The 23,585-nt window shown below is 39.6% G+C and overlaps 1 protein-coding gene across 3 annotated transcripts in view; it reads left to right on the top strand.

Moving 5' to 3' along the window:
• The first annotated feature begins 22,756 nt into the window (after nucleotides 1-22,756).
• The window catches only part of SYBU (syntabulin), a 112,058-nt gene continuing 111,229 nt past the window's right edge, over nucleotides 22,757-23,585 (top strand). Inside the window, exon 1 of one of the 3 annotated variants that reach the window (XM_027587859.2) lies at nucleotides 22,757-22,869. In XM_027587859.2, the coding sequence (XP_027443660.2) occupies nucleotides 22,837-22,869 (33 nt within the window). In that variant the 5' untranslated portion in view covers nucleotides 22,757-22,836. The remainder of the gene's footprint in view (nucleotides 22,870-23,585) is intronic. The other 2 variants (XM_027587931.2, XM_027588019.2) reach the window with 2 other exon arrangements.

The following is a 23,585-nucleotide window of genomic DNA, read 5'->3' as shown; positions in this document are numbered from 1 at the left end:
TCCAGAGAAAGGCAAGGAGACCATGAGAGAGATTTGTTAGACAGCACTGTGGAGGCATAAAGGAAAAGATCAGGAGACCACACTCAAACTACATATTCCAGTTATAAGATAAACAAGTCACGGGAATGGAAAGTACAGCAAAGGGAATATAGTCAATGAAATACTATTGTGTGGTGACCCCTTGTCATGGTGAGCATGGTGTAATGTATGTAAGGTCGATTCAGTACGCTATACACCTGAAACTAATACAACATATTTCAACTATATTTCAATAAGAAAAAAAACTACACACAAAATATTTCTGAATGACAAGGGTAACATAAAAATCCTTAAAAGGCAAGTGGTAGAGTAGAAGGAAAACCTTTTAACATCATCCCAGAAAAGGTTCATATGCTTAATACATAAAGAGCAACCCCAACTCAATAGAAATTATTTAAATTTTATTACATCATGAAAAAATCATGAGAACAGGTAATTCACATAAAACATGTTTCAATTCACATAAAAAACAGAAAAGCCTGACCAATGTATGAAAACACTGAAAGTTATTGATGATCATGAAAATATGACTTTAAGAGAATGAAGTACAGCATTTTGCCTATCAGATTGTTAAAAACTGATAATATTTAGAGTTAGAGTGCGCATAAAAGAACACTTCCATATAATGTCATATAATGTGGAACAAATAAACTGATGCAGGGAATATACCATCAATAGGTAAATGGTTTGTCTTACTCAAAGTAATTTACAGTCTTAAAATTATATTCACAAAATCTGTAAAAGAAGAAAAACGGGGATGTTAATATGGTCAGTGCCTAACCCAACCAACAGAATGTGTACCACATTTATGAAAAACACAACTCACTACTTCCCTCCTCCACAAAATAATAAATAAATTCCAGTAACTGATCTAATGTAGTGGAGGTGGTCAGGGAAAACAGAGGAGAAATCTGAGATATTTAAGAGAGTAAATTTATAGATTTTAGTGACCTGGTATGTGGGAGGTAACAAGAGGAAAGAATACATTACTGTTCCATTTTGGGCAGTTCGGTGGTATCATTCCCTCAGATAAGAAACACAAAAGAATCTTTGAGAATAAAGATAATTAGTTCATTTTGGGACCTGATAGTTTTGAGGAACCAATGGTATACTCAAATGAAAATATCCAATAAGACTTTTGAATATTTGAGTCTGGATCTCAGGAGAGTATCCAGGCTGATGATGTATTTTTCAGAGTCAGCAGGAGATGGTGAAACCCTGGCTTTGGTGAAATTACCAGGAATTTATGTATCATGAACAGAGGAGAACCAAGACAGGAGCTTTGAGAATACCAGTGAGTGAAGGGAGAACAGAGGAAGGAAGGACACTGCTATGGTTTGAATATTTGTGTCCCCCCAAGTTCAAACATTGAATCCTAACCCCCAAAGGTGATGGTGTTAGGAGGTGGGGTCTTTGAGAGGTGATTGGGTCATGAGGGTGGAGCCTTCTTGAATGGAATTAGCACGTTTATAAGAAACCCCACAGAGATCCCAGCATCTTCTACCATTTGAGGACAAAGCAAGAAGGTAAATGCTATGGATCAGGAAGAAGACTCTCAACAGAGTGCAACAGTGCCAGCACCTTGATCTTGGACCTCTAGCCTCCAGGACTGTGAGAAATAAGTTTCTGTGTTTATAAGCCCAGTCTAAGATATTTTATTGTAGTAGCCCAAACAGACCAAGACACACACCATGGAGGTGTTTGAGGGGTGACTTCTTGGACCCACACCCAGGCTCAGACAGAAAGCTTGTCCTTCCCTCAACCAACTGGCCTGGATACCAAGGCCTCAGTTCTGCCACCCCGGTGGCCAAGTGGGAGCCTAAGTCTGTGCCTACCAGCCCCTCATCACTGCTAGAAAAACGGTGTAAGTGAAGGTGAGCCAATGCATCTTCTTTGTCTGAGTTGGGGAATGTATCCTTGGTTCCAGAGGAAGAAAGAACACTGTTCCTAAGGAAAAGTCTTGGAGCTAGCAGCCACATGGGCTCTTGGCCCACAGACACCTTCTCCCCTGGATCCAGACACAACGAACCTGGCAGGGAAATAGTCATGTCTTTTTTCTCATATATTATTGAGCGATCTACGCCCTTTTGCATATACACACAAAAATAATCGTATTAGTCCAATTGGATTAGTCCAATGCATATCATTTGTAAGCCTCCTGAGAAAAGATGGAGAATACTTTCCTTTGTCTTCAGAAAATCTGATTGAAGCAGATCATACATATGTTTACAAAGGATAAAGAGCCAGATTAATTTAAGTAGGTAAAGCTACAGGGAACATTAGTCACACACATCATTCATTAACAAAAGCCATCTGAAAAAAATAGAATAAAAAATCATCAATGGCTAGCTGAAATTCAGTAAGATATACTCTGATCCATACTCTTTACTTAGCAAATCTCAAGGTAAACTTATTTATAAAATCAAATCTTATTCTGCTATCCTTTCACAGAAAATCTCAGGGTAGATTTAGTTATAAAAATCAGTCTAGTGAAAGAAAAAATAATTAAACATATTGAAAATTAAGTATAAGTTTAGAAAGTATGAAGTAGTATGAGTAACAGAAATGAAATCAAATATTTTGACCACTCTTTATCTATTCTTTTTTTCCTGTTCTTAAAAATAAAAACCAATTTTTTATGGATCCCCAATTCATTATTTGCTGTTAAGTAAAACCGAAAAATTAACGTGTCGGCATGAAAACCAGTGTCTCACCTAGCTCTTTTAATAAATTCTAGTAAAAACCATAACTATGGAATCTTGAATTTGCTGGGTCTTTGGGTAGGACTCTAAAATCTTTTATAACACAGGGATATTTGTTGTAATGTTCTTTATTATAATGGTACTTAACATATGTTTCAATTCTTCATGAAAAATAAGATTATTCTTTACCTAGGAACATACTGAAATTCCATGACTAATTAATTATACATTATTTTTTCTCAGAACACAGATACAGAATATTTTAACCCCGCTGAACCCAAGAACCCCTGCAATACTGCTAAATTTCAAGAAGGGAAGACAATGGATTTTCATCTATGCTGGATGACATTTAAAATGTCTGTGTCCTCTCTGCCTTCCAAATACATATGGCTCACAACATGAAAGAAAGGAATCAGAAAAGAAATAAAGAGTAAGGGGAAAAAATTGAGGCCGGATGACAGGCTCATTAAAATGTGCAGAAAGCATCTCTGACTCCCTCGAGAAAGCTGTTATCGTGCAATAATCACATTGACGAACATGGAAAGAGTGGACTCCGGCAGGGGCCTTATATTGCACCCAAGAAGTTGGTGATTATATCCTGGAAATGTGACCCCCGTGAAAGCCTGGCTGCTTTGTTGCTTAATAGAGTTCACAGAAAATGCTTGTCTCCAAAATGAGATTTCTCCCCCATTCACTGTGCAGCCAGGGAGTCTTGACAGGATGAGCAGGGGGCCATTTCTCCTAATCAAGGTGGGGGGGGAGGGGGAGGGTGGCGCGAGAACCCCTGGGGGCAGAAGATTGTAAGCAATCAAGCTCAACGTTGCAGGGAAGAGCTCTTGCCTTCTGCTCAGTTGTCAAGTGGTCATAAAGGAAGGGTTAAGGAAGCTGCTAGAATTTGGCAGACATAAGGGATAATAGGTTAGATGGACCCATTTTTCTTAGCAATTATCCCATTTCCATCTCTGAGGCTAGGAGAAATATTCTCTTGCTGCCTAAGCAGCCTATCTATGTATACTGCTTAGCTCTAATTAGAATCTTTGTTAGTCTTTCCATTTTCTCACCCTGTTAATTCAAAAATCTTAGGTATATTTTAATCTGAAGGCACTGAATGGAACGTTTTCCCTCAATGCAGCTGGAATGTGAGACAATGGGAAGGACAATGCGGCGGGGGGGGGGGGGGGTAGTGAAAGGAAATAGTATGGTCGGGGCCACAGGTGAGGGAGGCCTTTGGAAAACCCCAACTCTGGGTTTGTAAACAGGGACGCATTCCCACATCATGATGACTTCTGGTTTAAACACGATTTTTTTTTTTTAATGAAAAGGCAAATAGCAAAAAAATGTGTACTTTGTGATTCCTTTAATATTTGCTAATGTATATACTTGTATGTTTTCTTTACATATGAATGTAAATGCATTAAAAAAACCCAGAAAATTATACTCTGCTATTAATGGTAACTATTTCTAGGGTGTCAGTGGGATTAGAGGGCAAGAGTGAAAAGAGACCAACTCTTTAATCATGAACACAGTTCTTCAATGTTTGGAATATTCCCACAGGAATGCATTCATGTGTTATCTGTGTAAACTAATAAGTACTTTTCAAAAGACAGGGGGGTGGGGAATGTGGTTGGTCTATGATTAGATCTGGACATGGATGTGGAATAAAATTTTATCATAAATTCAAGGATTTCCAGACACAACTATAACCGAAGGATATTCTAAAATGAATATTCACACCAGGGAGGTTCTGTCCCCATCAAAATGTTCTTCGAAGTTAGGTCAGAGACCGCCAAGTGCTTGAAGGTCACAGGTCTTAGATATGTGTTTATCAAAATAATGTCTTCCTTGGAATCCCCCAAAATGTTCCTGACACAGTATTACAAGAGTTCTTCAAATGGTTCCTATCTCTGTAAGTAACATGACAACCCCACCAAAGTGTGAAAATTAAGGCCCAACCTTAACATACTGATTGAGTTACCACCAGAACTGGTGTGATCTCCCTGTTGTGGGGGCACACCCTATGTATTAGAGATTGAAAAAAAGAAAGTAAATTGAAATGTCATGTTTTTTTCATACCGAAACGTTTACAAGCCTAAGGACTGGCACAATATGGTGTAGTTCAGGACACATCCTGGGAATTCGGGAACAGCTCACTTCCTAACATAAGACTAAAAACTGCCTAACAAATCTCATATAACACTTGGAAATGCAAGCCAAGAAGCCAAATGAAAATATTTTTGATTGTGGGTTTTCAGCCTGAGCTCTGGTTTTAGTGCACCCTGGAGTCAGTAACTTCCCCCAAATGTTTCTGTTTGTTAGAGGTAGGCTTGCTTCGATGCAGTGATGTGGGGTTGGGTGGCAAATGAGTCAGGAAATGTTCAAAATGAAAGTCAGGCATTCAGTCACTCACATCATCCTCTCTCCAATTTCAAGAGGCTGGTTCATACCATGCCACGTGCAGCTTCTAGAACAGAGGGCCAAATTGGCCCAAATGTCTAAAATCCTTTTAGTTGAATCCATTATACTAATATCTGACAATTATGAACTAAGTCTCATTTAACATGCTTGGACGCTCTCTCTTAAAAGGCAATAATTACTGAAAAGAGTGAGTTGTATAAACCTGTTTCCCAGCACGTTGGTTGACAAGACACCCCACTGGTTATAATGCAACCATCAAGCAGAGCTTTTTATATTTAATGTTGAACAAATTATCCTTCATAAATGGCAGATTGAGGATTCTCACTGTCAATCTTGCTTTCCATCCAGCTACATTTCCATTTCACAGAACATCTTGAATCTAGCTGAGGGAGGTCCCTAAAAATATAGAGCAAAAATAAATGCACAAGGAAGAAGTCTAATAAGAACCTCTCTGCTAAGTCAATAACGGTTAGGTATTTTTTGGTGAAAACTCCCTCAAAGGGTGACTTCCAAAACCCTGCGATCAGTGTGTGCCTCTGCATCCACGGCAAGAATATCAAGAGGAATAGGGTTGGGAAGACTTGTGTTTGCGCCATATGAAGTGCCTTACATTGCAAAAATATATAGAATATAAAGCTGCAAGGCATTGTTAAAAGTCATCTAATCTGACCCACTGTGGAAATTTCCATTCAAATGGAAATTTAAACTCCATGGGATTACTCTTCATAATGGGTCATTCAAGGTCTCCTGAAAGGAATCCTTTGCATTGCTGGGCAGCTCATTCCCCAAGTTCTTAATCATGAGCCACAACCTATAGACTTTTTTTCTATTTTTTTCATATTAAAAATATAATGTATTATTTGTTTCAGGGGTACAGGTCTGTGATTCGTCAGTCTTATATAATACCCAGTGCTCATTACAACACATACCCTCCCCAATGTCCATCACCCAGTTACCCCATCCCTCATCCCCCTCCGCTCTAGCAATCCTGTTTGTTTCCTAAGATTAATAGTCTCTTATGGTTTGTCTCCCTCTCTGGTTTCATCTTGTTTCATTTTTATTTCTACGCATTTCCCCCTCCAGAGAAAGATCTGATTTTGCACCACAAACCTTCCCTGCTAAAATATAAAATTGTATGATCCCCCTTAAAAATGTTTTAAATCATGACATCACTTTATGAGGAATAAGATAAAAAGTAATTTTAAATGACTCTTCCATTTTATATGAGGATATTATTAAACATTCTGTTAGAAAGTTTGTTTTATTATAATCAGGAATACAGAGCAAACATGCAAAGATAAACTTATTTTTCCCTATTTATCAAGTTCTATAAATAATGTAATTTACTTTAATCATGCGAAAAAATGCATTCAAGTTATTCTGTACGTAGTTTCCAAAAGAATGCATCTTGAACTGAAGATTAAATTTTAAGTATCTGTTTTAATATCAAGAATATTGTTTACTAGGCACTGGAGATGAAGAATATGAAGAATGTAGAATGATGAAGAATCAGTCTCCACCCCATAGATGTTGATTCGGTTGTTCAAGAATGATGCTCTACTGCTGATATCTTGTGAAATCTACTCAAAGGATTTTATTGCAGATCAAGTTGACAACCACCAGTCATTGGTGATAAGGTCACTCTGAATGAAATGCAGGTTAAAACTGTTCACCCACAAGACATTTGAAATACCTATACCTGACAAAGAACACATAACGCGAGTATACAAAGAACGATTACAGACTTTTTTTAAAGAAGGAAACCCCATTAAAAATGTGCAAAATCTTGGACAGGCACTTCATAAAAGAGAATATCCAAATGACAAATTAAAAAAAGGTCTTTGTTTTCATTAGTCATCACAGGAATGCAAATTAAACACATTGTAATACCAGACACCAGACACCCACCAGAATGGCTCACATGAGCAAGCCAGACAATATCAAGTCTTGTCTAGGATGAAGAGCAACTGGAATTCTCCTATGCTGCCAATGGCAGTGTAACTAGGTATAAATTCTTTGACAGATGGTTTGGCAGCATCAGCTAAACCTGAATATATCTATACCCAGAGGCAGTTCCTCTTCTAGGTACACTACATTCAAAAGAAATATGTACATATCTTCACCATAAGACATGTAGAAGAATATTATTCTACTATTCATACTAGTCAAAAACTGGAAACAACCAAGTCCCTCAGCTGTAGAAAGGCTAAATAAACTAAAATATATTCACACAAAGGGATACTATATAGCAACAGGAATGCAAAAACTATTGCTACCTCCCAAAATATAAATAAATCTCACAATGTTGAGCCCAAGTAAGGTACAAAATGAATATAATCTGTATGATTCAATTTTATGAAATGCAAAAACAGGCAAAGTGAATCAACAGTGTTAGAAGTCAGATAGTAGTTAAGTCTGGGGAGAGATAGTGACTAGAAGTGAGCATAAAGGGGCTTCTGAGATGTTGGGGTGTTTTTTGGGGGGGCTGGTCACCTGAGTTTGTTCACTTTTTGGAAACTGACACTAATGATCTTATACTTTCGGAATGTAGTCATATTTCAAAAATTTTTAAAAATTACTCAACATCAAAAATAATAGGGGCACCTGGGTGGCTCAGTCGGTTGAGCATCCAAATCTTGGTTTTGGCTCAGGTCATGATCTCAGGATTCTGGGATCAAGCCCCGTGATGGGCTCCACGCTCAGTGTGGAGTCTGCTCCAGAGTCCCTCTCCCTCCTCATCTGTCCCTCCCCTGCTTGCACACGCACACTCTCTTTCTTTCTTCCCCCCACCACCTCTCTAAAATAAATAAATAAATAAAATCCTAAAAAAATAGTAATCTCTTATTAGGACAGCATTTTGTAATTTGCAAGCTGTTTTCACATGTTGTCCCATTCAATTCTCTCTTTAATTAACTGACTCATTTATTCACCAAAATTTATTATATCTCATATGTGCAAGGGGCTGTGCTAGGTGGTGCAAGCAATACAAAGCCTACTAAGACATGGTTATTGGCCTCTAGGAGCTTACAGGACTAAAAATTTGAAGAGAAATACATTGTGAGGCAAAATTAGCAGCAATAGTTTATCGTCTCCTACATACTAGGCACTATGTATTACCTACATTCTCTCACATTTAACAACTTCAAAAAAATATTCTAATATTGTATTTATTTTCTTCTGTAAAGATTTAGTACTGTATGAAGGAAACTATAATGAGATTTTCTGGGAAAAGAAAAGAAATTTGCTTCCAGAGTCCATGTCTAGAGGGGCAAATATAAAGTATAAGCATGCTGACCTGCTCTCTTCAGTGATTTCACCAACTAGTTCAGAGGACCAGAGGATGAATTAAATTGATTCACAGGCACAGAAATATAACTACAAATTCCATGCCAATATTTGTTTCCTTTATTTCACATGGCAACATCTAAGAGGGACTGTGTATTAATTTAAATTTATTTCCTAAAACCTAAGAAACTTAAACATTTCAAATAAAGTACCAGTCTGAAAAAAATATGAGCAAAGCCTTAATGGTGGACTGTGAGGGTAAGTTGGCATAAGTATTTCCAAGAAAAGTTTAATGCTTCCATTTCATAGAATGTGGGCTTTACAAATGAACAAATCTCCCATGAGTTCATGTCTAGGAATATATGTGACACTTCATATCAGTGACATAGCATGATAAATAGCACTTTTGAGAGCATGTGAATATATCTTACAGGATTAATCCTGTACAACCTATGGAATTTTACAGATTCCCAATTCAGTAGCTTTTGTTTGACATTTAAGTTTTTTTTTTAAATTTGTTCCATGGTAACATTTTGTTGACTTTATCCATATTTGGTCCATTCTCAAAATAGACATCTTTCATTATTGGCTTAGTCCAACACCTTGAAACAGAATGGCAGCCAATAAATCTCACCATATGAAATTATCTGCTGTAACTAAATCATTCACTCAAACTTTATTGTGTCATGTTGCAGGTGCTGTGTTCCAGGCCCTGTGCTAGGCACAGAGAAAGCAGCTGAGTAACTGTAGGCCACTCTATAGGAGCAGGGCAGCTTGGAGTGGTCATACCTTGGAATACTCATACCTGTGAAGAATGAACACAATGTTCCAGGCACTGTGCTTAGCACTAGGTGTTATAAGAATGAATGAGACAAGGCTCCTACCTCAGAAAAGCTCACAGTCCTTGGAAGTGAGAAGCATATAAGTGCACATGCTGGAGGATAAGTATATCCTAAAAGAGGTATGAACTGAATGCTATGGCTGGAGAGGAAGCCACGTGTTCTGCATTATAAAAATCAGAAAGTTTCAAAGAAGCAATAGATGAGTTGGTGGTGAAGGCAAGGAAACTACATATGAAAAGTATAGAGGAATCATCCACTCCCTCTTTCCAAGTTCCTATTTCAATTCATAAATTGGGACTTCAATCCTCTTAGAGATCTTGGGAAGATTCCTTTGATCTCTCACTCATTCCACCCTAGATGAAACCAGAGATGATGGGATTGATAAGACTGGGGAGCCTCAGTTCATGTGCTTACTTCCCACAGGCAGCAACAATATTCCACCAAGGTATGCCAGCTCCAGGTTTCCCGGGCCCCTGTAGGAGGCCTGCAATTATCCAGCTGCTTCATCCATGACCAGCTAGGTAGGCTCAGGACACTGGATCCAAGCTGCCTCTTCCTAGTTTGCTTTACTCATACTAAAGTTGATTTATTGATCCTTGCCTCCTATGACTCTTCAGTTGTTTCAGAATCTAGAAAGGAGAATTGATCTCCTCTTCAAATGACTCTCAAATCCCAATACAAAGGTATTTCATTGTTTCTGAGTTTGATGTGTAACAAAAATGGTGGGAAATGGATAGAGGAAATGATGGGGAACATAGAATTGGAGAGGGAGTTGGAAAACGGATTGTGAGGGATAGTTTATATCATGGCAAGGAAAATTTACTTTATCTTGTTAGCAATTAGGAGACTACAGGAATCCTCAAGCAAGGTAATAAGAGGATCAGATTTCTTTTGAACATATTAACTCTAGTAGTAAAATGATGGATTAGTAACAGTTCCAATATACTGTTTATGATGACATAGAGTCAATGAGTTATTGGTATGCTATACAGCACAACCTCTAAGCATAAGAAAGACTTGAGTTTAAATTCCTACTCTGCAGTTAGCTATGTAACCTTGGCCCAGCTTTCAATTTAAGTTTAATCACCGTCTATGTGGACAGTACCTAGCTCATAGTGTTGATTGGAAGGTTAATTAAATGAAAAATTAGATGCATACAGTAAGCAATGAATAATGTTGGTTTTTATTAGTCCTCTAAGATTTGAGATCCTCGTTGTCATATCCAATGTACAACATCTAGGGTAATAATTGGTGCGGCAGTGCTTCTCAACTTCAGCCCATGTTGTCCATCAAAATGAATAAAGAAACTTTGGAAAGTATTTATGCTGAGGCCACACCACACAAGATTCTGATTCAGTCGGAGGGCCCAAGCACCTGCATATACTGTAGGTTCCACAAGTAATTCTCATGCACAGCCACAATTAAGAATACTTATTTAGGGGCGCCTGGGTGGCTCAGTTGGTTAAGTGACTGCCTTCGGCTCAGATCATGATCCTGGAGTCCCGGGATCGAGTCCCGCATCGGGCTCCCTGCTCAGCAGGGAGTCTGCTTCTCCCTCTGACCCTCCCCCCTCTCATGTGCTCTCTCTCTCTCTCTCTCTCTCTCTCTCTCTCTCATTCTCTCTCTCAAATAAATAAATAAAATCTTTAAAAAAAGAATACTTATTTAGTATATCATAGATTAAACATTACTTTCAGATTCATTAGAATGTATGCTTTGCTTATATATCATAAATAACATAGTAGTTAACTTGGAGTTTATAAATCTCTGTGCTTCAGTTTCCAAAGTCACAATATGAAGAAATAGGAATAGCATTCTTATATAGAGCCGGGACTTTACCTAAAGATAATAATGCATGCATCTAAGACCAGGAAAGCCAAGGTATATTCAAATGAAGGGATTCAGGTGAAGTGATAAAAAAAAAAAAAAGCAACCATATTGCTTAGTCCATAATTCAAACACACAAATAAGTTAGAGGTCAGACATTGCAGTAAGTCAGAAACCAAGAAGAAAAGGAAAAATCAATGCCTGCAAGGGAGGTCAGAGCAAACAGCAGGTGAGTGCAGAGACAAGAAGATATAGAAGAACTGAAGATTCCCAAAGCTGGAAGGCAAGGCAAAAGGAACTCAGGCAGGTCAACAGGAACCAGGTGACCTACAAGTAAAAAGAGAAGAAAAGATGCCAGGTACCAACAAAAAGGAGAGTTTGATTTTAAGGCAACCTCCAGTCCCTGGCAGGAAGGCTTTTATACTTTCTGCTGCAATACGAACCAGTCTAGGACTGTAGGTGGAAGCAAGTAAATGCATAAAAACAGAGGAGGTGAAGCTTCTAGGGGAGCAGGAACAGCACAAGATCTCTGGTGAATAATACTAGATAACTACAAAGATATAAAAATACTCACAAACAATATTTGTATTAAGTACTACTAAAACATGATTTTATATTCAAAAAACTGTGACAAATGACTGAAAAATATGAAAAAGAGTAATGTGACTTAAAAAGAAAAATGAAACACAAAGAGTAACTTCTTTCATCCATTCATTCATTCATTCAGCTGAATATCAATTACTGAATGCCTTCAATTGTCAAGCCCTGTGCTAGGCACTGGATATCAGGACAAAAACAGAGTCTCCAAGGATCTTACTGTCTAGCAGGAGTAACAAAGAATTATTACAGTGTGATGCATGAAGTCCTATGAGAGAGTTAACATTAGGGTGCCAGGAAAGACATCCCAAGGAGAAGCTTTGAAAAGTTCACAGGAATTAGAGAGAATGTAATCTCCTGTGAATGAGTAGCACAAGCAAGGACAAGCTGGCAAGAGAGGGCAAGGCATGTTTGAAGATTCAGAAGTAATTCAATATGGCTAGAGCATATGTTGTGAGGTTGGGAAAGCTGCGGCTGGAGAGACAGACTGGGGACCTCTAAATGAAAGGCCACAGTAAAATATTTGTATTTTATCCAAAATATAATACTCTCTGACTTCTAATAATTTTATGTAATATATTCAAGTATCTGCAACAGAAAATGGAACATGAAGTAGAAAACCAAATAACACATATGAATTCAGACATGCAATTATCCATGCATTGTCAGATAAGGATTCTGGTTAAGAATGAGCTGGTTCAGACCAGTTCTAAAAATACAAGGGAGCCCCTCTTTAGGGATTTAGCTCCAAATGTTTACATCAAAATTTATTTTGTCTGTTCCAGGATTTGGTATTTAAAAAATCATCTTAAAATCTATAAAGATTACATCAAGGTCTATAGACAAATCTAACTTTATTACATATGAATTTTTTAAAAATAAATATAAACTTACAACATCTCTGAAAATGAAGGAAGGGTAGAATAAAGAGTGATCACATCAAACAAGAAGGAAGTGTTGATTTAAATACAAAGTGGTTAGAGATTCCTGTTTTTTGGTAGCCATACACTCTCAACCATTTGAGGATATGATGTCAGTGTAGGGAGCAGTCCCAGTGAAGACCTTAAGGAAATTTATTTAGGGATTTTATACCTTTTTCTACCCAAATATCCACCAAATCAATTTTTTTCCTATTCTTAGCTTGGTGGAAATAATATACCACTCAGTGGTTTCAAAATATTACAAATTTAAGATGTGCAAATTCCACTGGGCTCCCTGCCCTGACCAGCACATCTTAGCCAACTCCCTTTCTCATTTCCCTCAGCAGCTGTGCCAAACACATCTTTGCCTAAGTTTTCTTACTCACTTGCAGCAAACTTCCTTGTTACTACTCACTGGATGTAGGAACTGAGTAGGAGAGGTTACACACACAGTTGACTGACGATTGTGAGATCAGTGGACAGCCAAGAAAACACCCACATTTAAGAGGTAACTGGATGATGGTCTTAGAGAGGACTGAAAAGAAGAGGACAAAAAATTAGGAGGTGACCAGAGGTTGTGGCATTACGAAATTCAAACAGAATCAAAGGCCACTGAGAGGTCAAATATGTTAAGGGCCAAAGAGTCCACTGAGTATGGCAATACAATGATCATGGTAAGTAGTGACTTTATTTCAAATAATTTCAGTGGGGTGACAAGAATTGAAAACAGGTTGTAGTGGGCTGAACAGCAAATGAGAGTGTTAAAGAGGAAAAAGCAAGTGCATACTACTCTTTCAAGAGGGTCGTCTGTGAAATAGGGATGTGTCATGACTGATATAGAGGGCTGGAGGACGAAAGGAAGGTTTCATCGTGGCTATGGCACTGGTGGTGATGCTGGTGGGGTAGTGGAGGAGGTGGCAGAAGGGATGGTACTGATGACAGATATGAAGGTGGTGGTGGTCTCGGAGGTGATGAAGATGGTAGTGGTGGCAGAGACAGAGAAGGTGCTGGTGAAGATGCTGGTGGGAGGTGCTGGTTTAAGTGATGGTACAGGAGGTGATGGTGGTGGTAGTGGTGATTGTAGAAATGGAAATAGTAGTTTTAAATAAAGAGAGTACTTGAGCATGTTTATCCACTAAGGTGAAAGAACCAGTAAGAGAAAGAGAATAAAGAAAAAAAAAAAGGATGGAGTAGGTCCCAAAGGAAAATAGACAAGGAGGTTAGAGCACAGGTGGAAGAACCGAACTGCAACACCATCTTCCATGGTTAAGGTTGCCATAATGAACTGCCTGCAGCTCTCCAAGTGTGTCATGGACTTGTATGCTGCGCTGCCTTTATACTGGAGATATTCCCTTAGCCTAGAACATCCTTTCTACCTCTTGTCCTCTCTATATTCTATTTTTTCTTAAAAAAATAGAAAAAAAAAGTCTTCCAGGAAGACTTTTCTAATCCACTCCCCAGTTTCATAGGATGCCTGTTCTCTGGGCTTCCATAATACACACTCATGGTCCATCACAGGACTTTTCATAACATGTTGTAATCATTTTAATCTCCAGTAGAATTTAAGATCCATGAAAGCAAACATTGTGTTTCATTAGACTTTCATTTATGAATTCAACAAAATTGACATAGCACTACTACTACTAATAAAAATCTATTGAGCTCTGACCAAATGCCAAGCAATAGAGAATGAATTTCAACCCACCTGCTTTTGTGAATAAAGTTTTATTGGAACACAGCCACACCCATTCATTTTTATATTGTCTATGGCTGCTTTCTCACTACATTGGCAAATTGAGTAGTTGAGACAGAGAATATATGGTCTACAGAGCCTAAAATTTCATTATCTGACCCTTTACAGAAAGTTTTCCAGCCCCTGGTTTAACAAATAGAAATACAATAGTAAATCAACCCTGTGTCATAGGAATCTATACTTCAGTGGGAGACACAAGCAATTATCATGCAATGTTACATGTATTTTGATAGTAGAAATTAAAATTGCTATTGGAGCACTTATGTTTTAATCCAAACTTTGCAGGATCAGGGTTTTTGCACTAGCACTGGCTGGCATACTAGTAGATGCTCTATAAGTGAACTGATTTTTGTTGAAGGGAAGAATTCATTCAGGACATGAAATACTTGAGCAAGATGCTAAGAGATAAGAGTTGAGACACTCTTCCAAAAGACTACTGGTATTTCTACTACAGGGAACTAAACCCTCAATTATCACATTGTAAAGCCTAAATTATCCAAATCTTTCAGACTTGGATCCTGTTCCAAAGAGGTGAGACTCCAGCTGGGGCCCCCCCAAGCAATAAAATAAAAAATCTGATTCTGGTGTCCAGTCTGCAGGGCTGACTGTAACACTTGCTAACGGCTGGGAGAACTATGTAGTCTTTATATTGTTCTTTCAACTTCTTTCCCAAGACTTTATTGTGTCTTTTTAATGTTAAAGCCTAGCTAAAAAGATGACCTTAATATCCTCTTGTTTCTCTTTATTTTACATATACACATACACTCACAGTCTTATGTTATACTCAACATTGTTTCACAAATAATACATACATCTATACATATACACACACAATACATATATACACACAGCCCACACATCTTTCATACATATAATGGAATCTCATATCTCTAAAAAAATATGTGCAGAACTCAAATCTAATGCATCCATACTTATATATAAATTTATCCTACATCAGAGATGGCAAATAGGTTCTACTGAAAGGTCAGTGACAATTAATCACAGAGGCTGCACTAGGTTGAGAAAGTTTGGGAGGCAACTTCTGAGCACATAAGAAGTAGAGGACTATAATTCTTCAGTGACACTGGTCTTGGATACCAGAGGTGAAATGGTGGACATGAGTCAACTTATTTGCCACCGCTGACACTTAAGGATGTCATATTCATAAAGTTCTTAAATATACTCTTGCCCCAAGCTTACCACATGTAAATGGACAGTGACTGGCTCTCCCAAGAACTGAGACAGGTGGAAAAGTTCTTGATGGGGATGACCTTGATGGAGAAAATAAGAATAATAATAACTTACTTCTGCAAAGCACTTTACTGATTTCAAAGTATCCTCATGGGTGTTATCTCATTGAATCTCTGCAATTTTCTTTATTTATAGATTACAAAGCCCAAGTCAGTAGAGCTCAGCAGTTGCTCATTCATGGTCATGTGGAAATTTTGGCAGAAACTTAACACAGAAGGTTTGACTCCCAGCTGTGATACTTTCAGGGACAAAAGGCAGCATCCCAGGTAATTGGAGGTAGCACACTGCTCTGAGGTAAGAGTGAGCAGGTGTTACCACACATTATTTTACTCATTCATGTAGTCAACATGTAGTCTTACTGTATGCAGGACACAATCACGAAGATTATGAGAGTGGTTTGAAAAGTTATGACAAGATGTTCTGAAGAAAAAATGTTATATACAAGGCAAGAACTTACTACAACATTACAAGTGTTAAAACAAATAGTCAATTAATAAATACATATCTATCACCTCCCATGGGCCAGGCACCGTGCTAGGTGCCAGAGATACAAATAAGAACAAAAAAGTCCCTAATGTGGGGTGTCTTGATGGCTCAGTTGGTTAAGCATCTGCCTTCGGTTCAGGTCAAGATCGCAGAACCCTGGGATTGAGCCCCGCATCAGGCTCCCTGCTCATCGGGGAGCCTGCTTCTCCCCCTCTCTCTGCCCCTCCCCCTGCTTGTTCTCTCTCTCTCTCTCTCTCTCTCTCTATATATATATATATATATATATATATATATGGAAAATAAATAAATAAATAAAATCTTTTTAAAAAAAATCCCTAATGCTAAGGAGCTCACAGGCATTTTTTTCTTAGTTCCCTAAATTAATTCCCATTCTAATAATTTGATTTCCATACAAATCACCTGTGTTAATGTGTTAAACCTGAGAATTTTTGTCAAGTGGGCTCCAAAAACCTGAACTTTTAATAAGTTCCAAAATATCCCTGATGCAAGTACTATTCACTATGAAATTCATTACTAACCCTTCCAAAGAGCCACATAGGCCGCATAAAATGTAGGAACCTGGTTTCTGGTCTGCTAGTCTCCAAAAGAATGAATACCTGAGGCGTTCTTCCATCCAGGCCTCCATGTTCAGTGCCAGTTTGAAATATTCTGTATGCTGAAAACATGAATTCCATAAACCTCATCAAGTTGCTGATGATGTTCTATATCTGCTCCTGTATCTCTATCTATGCAGGTGTATATAAGCATACTGTGCAAAATACACTGGTGCTTTAACATAGTTCAATAGCTTTTGAATAACCTTTCTAACTATAGCTGAATGAAAATAAAATGCCCCAACCACAACCCTATGCTCCTATATGCATCATCAGCAAGCTGGGGGCTACCCTAATCTTTTCAGACCCATATCTTAGACACTTGCTAATTTGTTACATATTTTCCCCTTACAAATTATCTTGATTCCCTACTGTCCTGATTTACCTTGCATAAAATTGTTGAAGACATTCATTTTAATTTGATATAAACCTACTCCCTTGCATGAAATCATGGCACTGTGCATGAGTATCCATATTTTTAGCAAACAATTACATCATGTGGCCATATGATGTAATACTATAAAGCTGTTAAAATAATTGTGTAGCAGAATAATAGACAGAATTATGAATGATATTCTGTGGAAAAATTAAGTTGCAGAATAAGAAATCTCACTTTAACATAAAATACATATACATATATCATACATATGTGTACATATAAAACACATATATTCTTTAAGGGGCGCCTGGGTGGCTCAGTCTTTTAAACATCTGCCATGGCTCAGCATAATGTTAAAGTCATGATCTCAGGGTCCGGGGATCGAGCCCCACGTCGGGTTCCCTGCTTGGTTGGGAGCCTGCTTCTCCCTCTCCCTCTCACCCTCCCTCTCCCTCTGCCCCTCCCCCCAACCTCCTCCCCCTCCTTGCGCACATGTGCTGTCTCAAATAAATAAATAGAATCATTTTAAAAAATTAAAATAAAAAAATAAAATACATGTATTCCTTGAAAACGTAGGAATATTTCTCATAATGGCTACCTCAGATAATAAGATAATAAGTGATTATTATTTTTCTGGGTTTTTTGCATTTATATATTTTCTTAAATTTTCTACAATGTGCTACTTTGTGATCAGAAAAAGGTATTATTTAGCAAGACAGTATATTCAGTATGCTTCTATTCTTTTTTAAAAGTTATGCAAGAATAACATGCACACAAATATTATTAGTATTTATCTTTGAGTGAGAGATTACAAATGATTTTTTTCTTCTTGGTGCCTTTCTTCATTTTTAATTTTCTATAACATGCATGTATGGTTTTACTTTTAAAAGTAAAACAGAACTACAAAAAAATCCAGAGCTGGATTAACAGAAATTATCCTCAAAAGGTAGAACGTTAAGTCATTGTAAAACCTGGATATTTGGGGGCATTATGGGCCTTTTCTTATTACAGACTTCACCTTGAGAAACACTTTACCTGAAATCTATCATCTCTAGCCTCATTATTTCTTCCTCTAAAAGAATTTTTACCCAAAAACAACTTCCTTTGGCACATTATAGCAACTGTTACCAGTATAATAAATACAGAATATTGTGAAAGCAACGAAAGATAAATTTTCTAACACCCCATAAAAATTTAAAAATAAGCAAAAATAGGCTATCAAAAGAATTTTGATAAGAAAATCTAAATTGAGTGATGGTTTTATGTATATATCTTAAAATAGAAATATGAAGCCATCATCATGTAAGTTCAGCTCAGAAGTTGGGATTATTTGGACACCTAACACACTACTGAAAACCCATTTCTGCAGGGGAGCTGGTAGCCTCATCACAACAGTTCCTGAAACGGATTTGAGGCACACATTTGGGCCTTAATAAAAGGAGTAACAGTGTGGTCATGAACACTTTCATTTTAAAATGGGAGACATGACTCTAGCCTCAAAATGAGAAAAGATTCCCTATCCCCTTTGACAGAACACTGTTGGCTATGGTAACAGCCCACTTGCCTATGGCTGAGCAGCTTTGGATGGCTTTGAGCGGACAAGCGAAGACATGTTTGAATCACCTTGCTCACACAGCAACCTGACCAAAAAGCCCTTTACATAAAAACAAATTATCCACTTTTTTTTTTTTTTTTTTTTTAACCCCATGGCTTGGAGGCAGTCTATGTGGTGAAGACTCTCAAATGTGTATCTCCAGCTTGGACCTCTCCTTTGAGCTCAGACTTCCATTCCACAGCTCCATGTGGAGGCCTGATCACTATTTGACATTTCATATGCCCAAAACAGAATTAATCATTTCTCCCATCTCCATCACAACCACATCCTGCCCCATCCACTCAGTTATTCAGATCAGAAACCTTGGAATCATTACCACACTGCCTATTTTAACTTCTTTTAAACATTTGTCAGTGCCTGTTTGTTCACATACCTTTCATCAGACTCTCTCCATTAGAGTATCAGTTCTTTCAGGGAAGGAATGCAATCTGTTCTGTTCACCACTACATTCCCAGCATCTAAAATAGTGTCTGACATACAGTAGGTACTCAATACCATTTACCACCTCTGTGACTCATGGACCTCCTTTTCTCCATCAGTAAAGTATACTAAGATTAACTACTTCTTAAGAAAAGTGTAAAATTAAATTAAATGATGTAAATTTGTGCCAGGTATACAGTATACACTCAGCAAATGAGAACTCCTCCTCACCCTGGTAACTTGGAGGAGTAACATATCAATCTAATCACACTTTCACAAACAAGCCTTAAGGAAATGGAAAGAGAAAAAGGAAAACTAAAATAGGTCGAGAATAGAGTATTGGATAAAGGTTGCAAATTACTAAATTAATTATAGACAGGTACTAGCTGTACATATTTTGATAAAAGCAGCAAAAAACTAGACTTCAAATATTCTTAGCACAAGAAAATTACACTTTAGGCCCTGAAAAGAAAAGCTTGCATTTCTTTGTCAATACTTTAACTGAATTCATTTTCCTATAACTTGGGAGTTTCTTGTGGGACCATGTGGCTTCTGGGCACCCATTGAATTCTCCCACCTGTGAGCTGGTTATTTAATATCCTCAGGTCTAGAGAAATAAAAGAATTTTCTCTAGTCTATTTTTTTTAAAGATTTTATTTATTTATTCATAAGAGACAGACAGACAGAGAGGCAGAGGGAGAAGCAGGCTCCCCGCTGAGCAGGGAGCCCGATACGGGACTCGATCCCAGGACCCTGGGATCATGACCCAAGTCGAAGGCAGACGCTTAACCATCTGAGCCACCCAGGTGCCCGAATTTTCTCTAGTCTAATCCAAATCTAGAATCTAGGAAAAAACAACTGGGTAAGGAAGACGATTTTTTTTAGTAGCCATGAAGAATGCCCTGGCTTGCAAACATATGAGTTTTGAGAAGGACTTTTGTGCCAGACAAAAGAAACAGAGAACTCAAGAACTGAAAAGCATGATTAATGCAACATCTCAAAGGCTGCATTAGATTATCTTTTAAAATCTCTTTGATCTCCAAGACTCTATAAACCTCCCCGTTTAAACCTTCCTTTTAAAATGAATTCTACAGTTTCTACAATTATCCTTTATTCTTGCAGTATGTCCGGGAAAGCTTGAGTTCAGTAGTTGGTGCTTGATAACTGTCTAGAGATATTTCCTGTGTTTTTACCCTCAGAGGGTCATCTTACAGAAGATGCATTATAGAGGGATGTATACTGATAATGAGTAGAAACTAAGCTCCTATGGACAAGCACCTCATTTTGTTCCACGGCAGCCCGTACTAGGCCCATTCTGATGAAAACCATTCCTGAAAGGATTTTCCTCTCTCTTCTTCCCACCTTCCAGTCCCCTTGAGACTCCCCACTTAGAAACTCCACATCAGTACCATATCCACCCTTCCCTCTTCCCCACTTTCCCACCCTTTGTCCCCACTCTCCATCATTCCATTTTACCTCACATGTGTGTACACACACACACTCCCTAAGGCTTCAGAATAAAAATTTAATAACTTTTCCGTCCAAATAGGTGGGAATCCCTGTTTTAAAGGAGGTTGTAAACCTGCAAGGGCATGAGACTGGTTATCTTTAACTCAATAGTCCTATATTTCCATGGCACCTTCCAGGCACTTCTCTTTTTAGCTTCACAACAATCTTGTAAAGAACTAAGAGGGATTCAATGGGAAGAATGCAGGAATGTCTGATGCAGAAGGCCTGGAAGCCTGGATTATGAGGAGAAGGAAGAGAAAAAAACAAATTTCTAGGATACTGTCCCAAAAGACCATAAGCCATCAGGTGAAGAATATGCTGGTACAGACAGCAGTTTTGACAAGAAGCGGCAGATTTATCTTTGTTGCAGGTCGAAGGAGGCTTACACCACTGATAGGACCTTAAATGGAGGTGAAGAGGGTGGGGTCACAGGGTACAAACTACCATCTAGTAAAGTCAAGATTTGGCGAAAGAAGAATTTCTGCTTTGATGGGGTTCCATGATGTTACGAAGCTTCATTTTTCAAGAAGAAGGGGCTTTCCAAGACTTAGAAAATATAAGAGAGAAGGAATCTTAAAGTCTGAGCCTTATGATCCGACAGAAATAGAAGATAAACCAAAGGAAAATGAGCTGAGACAACAGAATAAAATGTTTCATGCATTTCACGTTTGCCAAGTAATGTGAGACTGCGTTTCAACTGTATAGAGTTCTCTCACACAGAAATAGAAGGCTGTTCCACTTTAAACTGCGTGTGTGCTAAACTCTAGTGAAAATGGTGAGAAAGGGAGCCAGGGAAAGGAGAAAGCAGTCAGGGTAAGGACCACCGGGATGGTACTCTCCAGAAGCACTCTTCTGTGAAGAAAGCTCCCTTCAGGGGTAAAAATGAAGACTGATCTAAGAGTAAGTAAATAAGGTAACAAGAAACTCACCAAGAAAAGCCCTTAGCCAAACTGAGGGGCTGCCCTTTGACCCTCAGCTATGGCAGGACAGAATGATGAAATCAGTTTGATCATGAGACTCTTCAGTAAACTGAATGTTCTGGATGGGGCTACATGGGGCTCTGGCAATTCTGAGTAAAGTGTCTCCCCACCAATTTCTTCAAACCTACCTTCCCAGAAAAACAGGTAGAGGGGCTGATGAATTAGTTTTGCATTTGTACTAACAAATTAAAACGGTTTTCTTCCCAGTCTTTAAGGTTTCCTTCAACCTTACCTAAAGTCAATACAAATTATATCTATCTTGCACTTGTTATTAAAGATGTCTGGAGTGTTATTAAAAAAAAAAAAAAAAACCCAGACGCTATTACCACCTTAGAGTTAGAAAGTGAATAGCCACGTTTATCCCCAGAATCAGGAAGTTCAACAGAGACACCTTGTTTAGAAGAGGCGTCCAAGGTCACTGGTGAAGTCGGAAAGAGCTTGTGGCTTCAGGTAAGTCTTCGTCCCCAGTTTTGAGCAGTGTCTCCTTAGCTGTCCCCAGACGACAGGCTGTGGTCGCGAGAGGGACTTTCCCAGAGAGAGACTGTCCTAAAGGGCAGCTCGGGTCCACGCTGCGGTTTTCAATGGTTTGCATCTCCTCACGGGGACAGGGAATGGTTTCCTGGGGTGGGTGAAGACCGCGAGGCGGACGCCAGCCCCGGCTCGCAGCTGATCTGGGATCCCGGCGGGCGCGAGAAGGAGGTTGTGCAAGCAGACCCTCCGGCCCTCAGCCGTTTCCCTCAAGCCGCGGGAACCCGGGCCTCTACAGTGCGCCGTCCCCGCCCCAAGTGGCTCCGGGACAGAGGTGCGACACAATCCGCTCGTCTCTGGAGCCCCGGACGGAGCCCGCAGGTCGCGAACCCCGGAAGCAGGCCCCGTGCGCCCCCGGCGCGCGGCCCTCACGACGCTCACGTCCCGGCGCCCCACCTCCCGGCGCCGACCCTTTTGGTCCCCGCCCTTCTCCTCGCGACGTCCGCAGCTCCTGCGGCTGCCGAACCCGCTCCTGAGGCCCAGGGGCCGCGGACACCGAGAGCGCGGGCGGCCAAGGCACCACGTGTCCCGCCCAGGCTGGCGCGGGCAGAGCGGGCCGGGCCCGGCTCCTGGAGCCTGAGCGCCCGCCGGCGGCGGCGCCGGGCCGCGTGCGCACCCGACCCCGGCCCAGCCGGGCCCCGGCCTCCCGGGCGCGCGTGGATGCCTCCTCCTGGATGGCGCGATGGGCCCCTTCTGGAAGAGAGAGGGTAAGAGCGGGCGTCTTTGCGGGGTCCAGTGTCAGCACCCGCGGGCACAGGAGGGCGACTAGCCCTCTTGGGTCCAAGGAGAGCGGAGAAGGATACTCCAGACCAGCGTGGGTGAGGTGGGGTATCAAGATGCTCGGGGGGCCCACAGAAGGAGGTCTTGGAAGATGGGGACTCTCAGCAGAATAGAGGTGACAGTGTCCCAGGTTGACTGGTCATTGAGGTGGTTGGGCTAGATTCCTTGTCACAGCAGGCAAGGCTGACCAGGCCATAGGTTTTGGATCTCCCTTTACTAATTGTCCTCCGGAGTTGAGCTTGGAAATGGTGCCTTTTGATAAGGAAGGTTCAGTAAAGAATTGGTGTTACCGAAAAAGAAAGCAAGCCTCGGTAGATCTCTCCAAAGACGTGGATGGCCCAAAGTCCCCAGACGACACTTTTCAAGTTTCTGCTTCCTTGGGGATTTTTCATACAGATTATTCGAGGTGAAGAGGGAGGACCGAATTTTCTTCAGTATGTTGTTGAAGGGCTCAGCTGATGCGCTCAAAACGTCCTCAAACAGGGTGGCATCAACAGGTGCGAATTAAGATGAATAAATTGTAGACAAAGAGATCGGTAAGCTTAAAATGGTGCATGGGAAGAGATTCTTAAAGCTTTAAATGGAAGGAGTCACTTGGGAAAAACTGCTTTTCCTGTTGTTTTTATCCTGTTCTATAGTGTGG

Source organism: Zalophus californianus, chromosome 4 (assembly GCF_009762305.2).
Source record: "Zalophus californianus isolate mZalCal1 chromosome 4, mZalCal1.pri.v2, whole genome shotgun sequence".
NCBI lineage: Eukaryota > Metazoa > Chordata > Mammalia > Carnivora > Otariidae > Zalophus > Zalophus californianus.
This window is presented reverse-complemented; position numbering and strand designations above follow the sequence as displayed.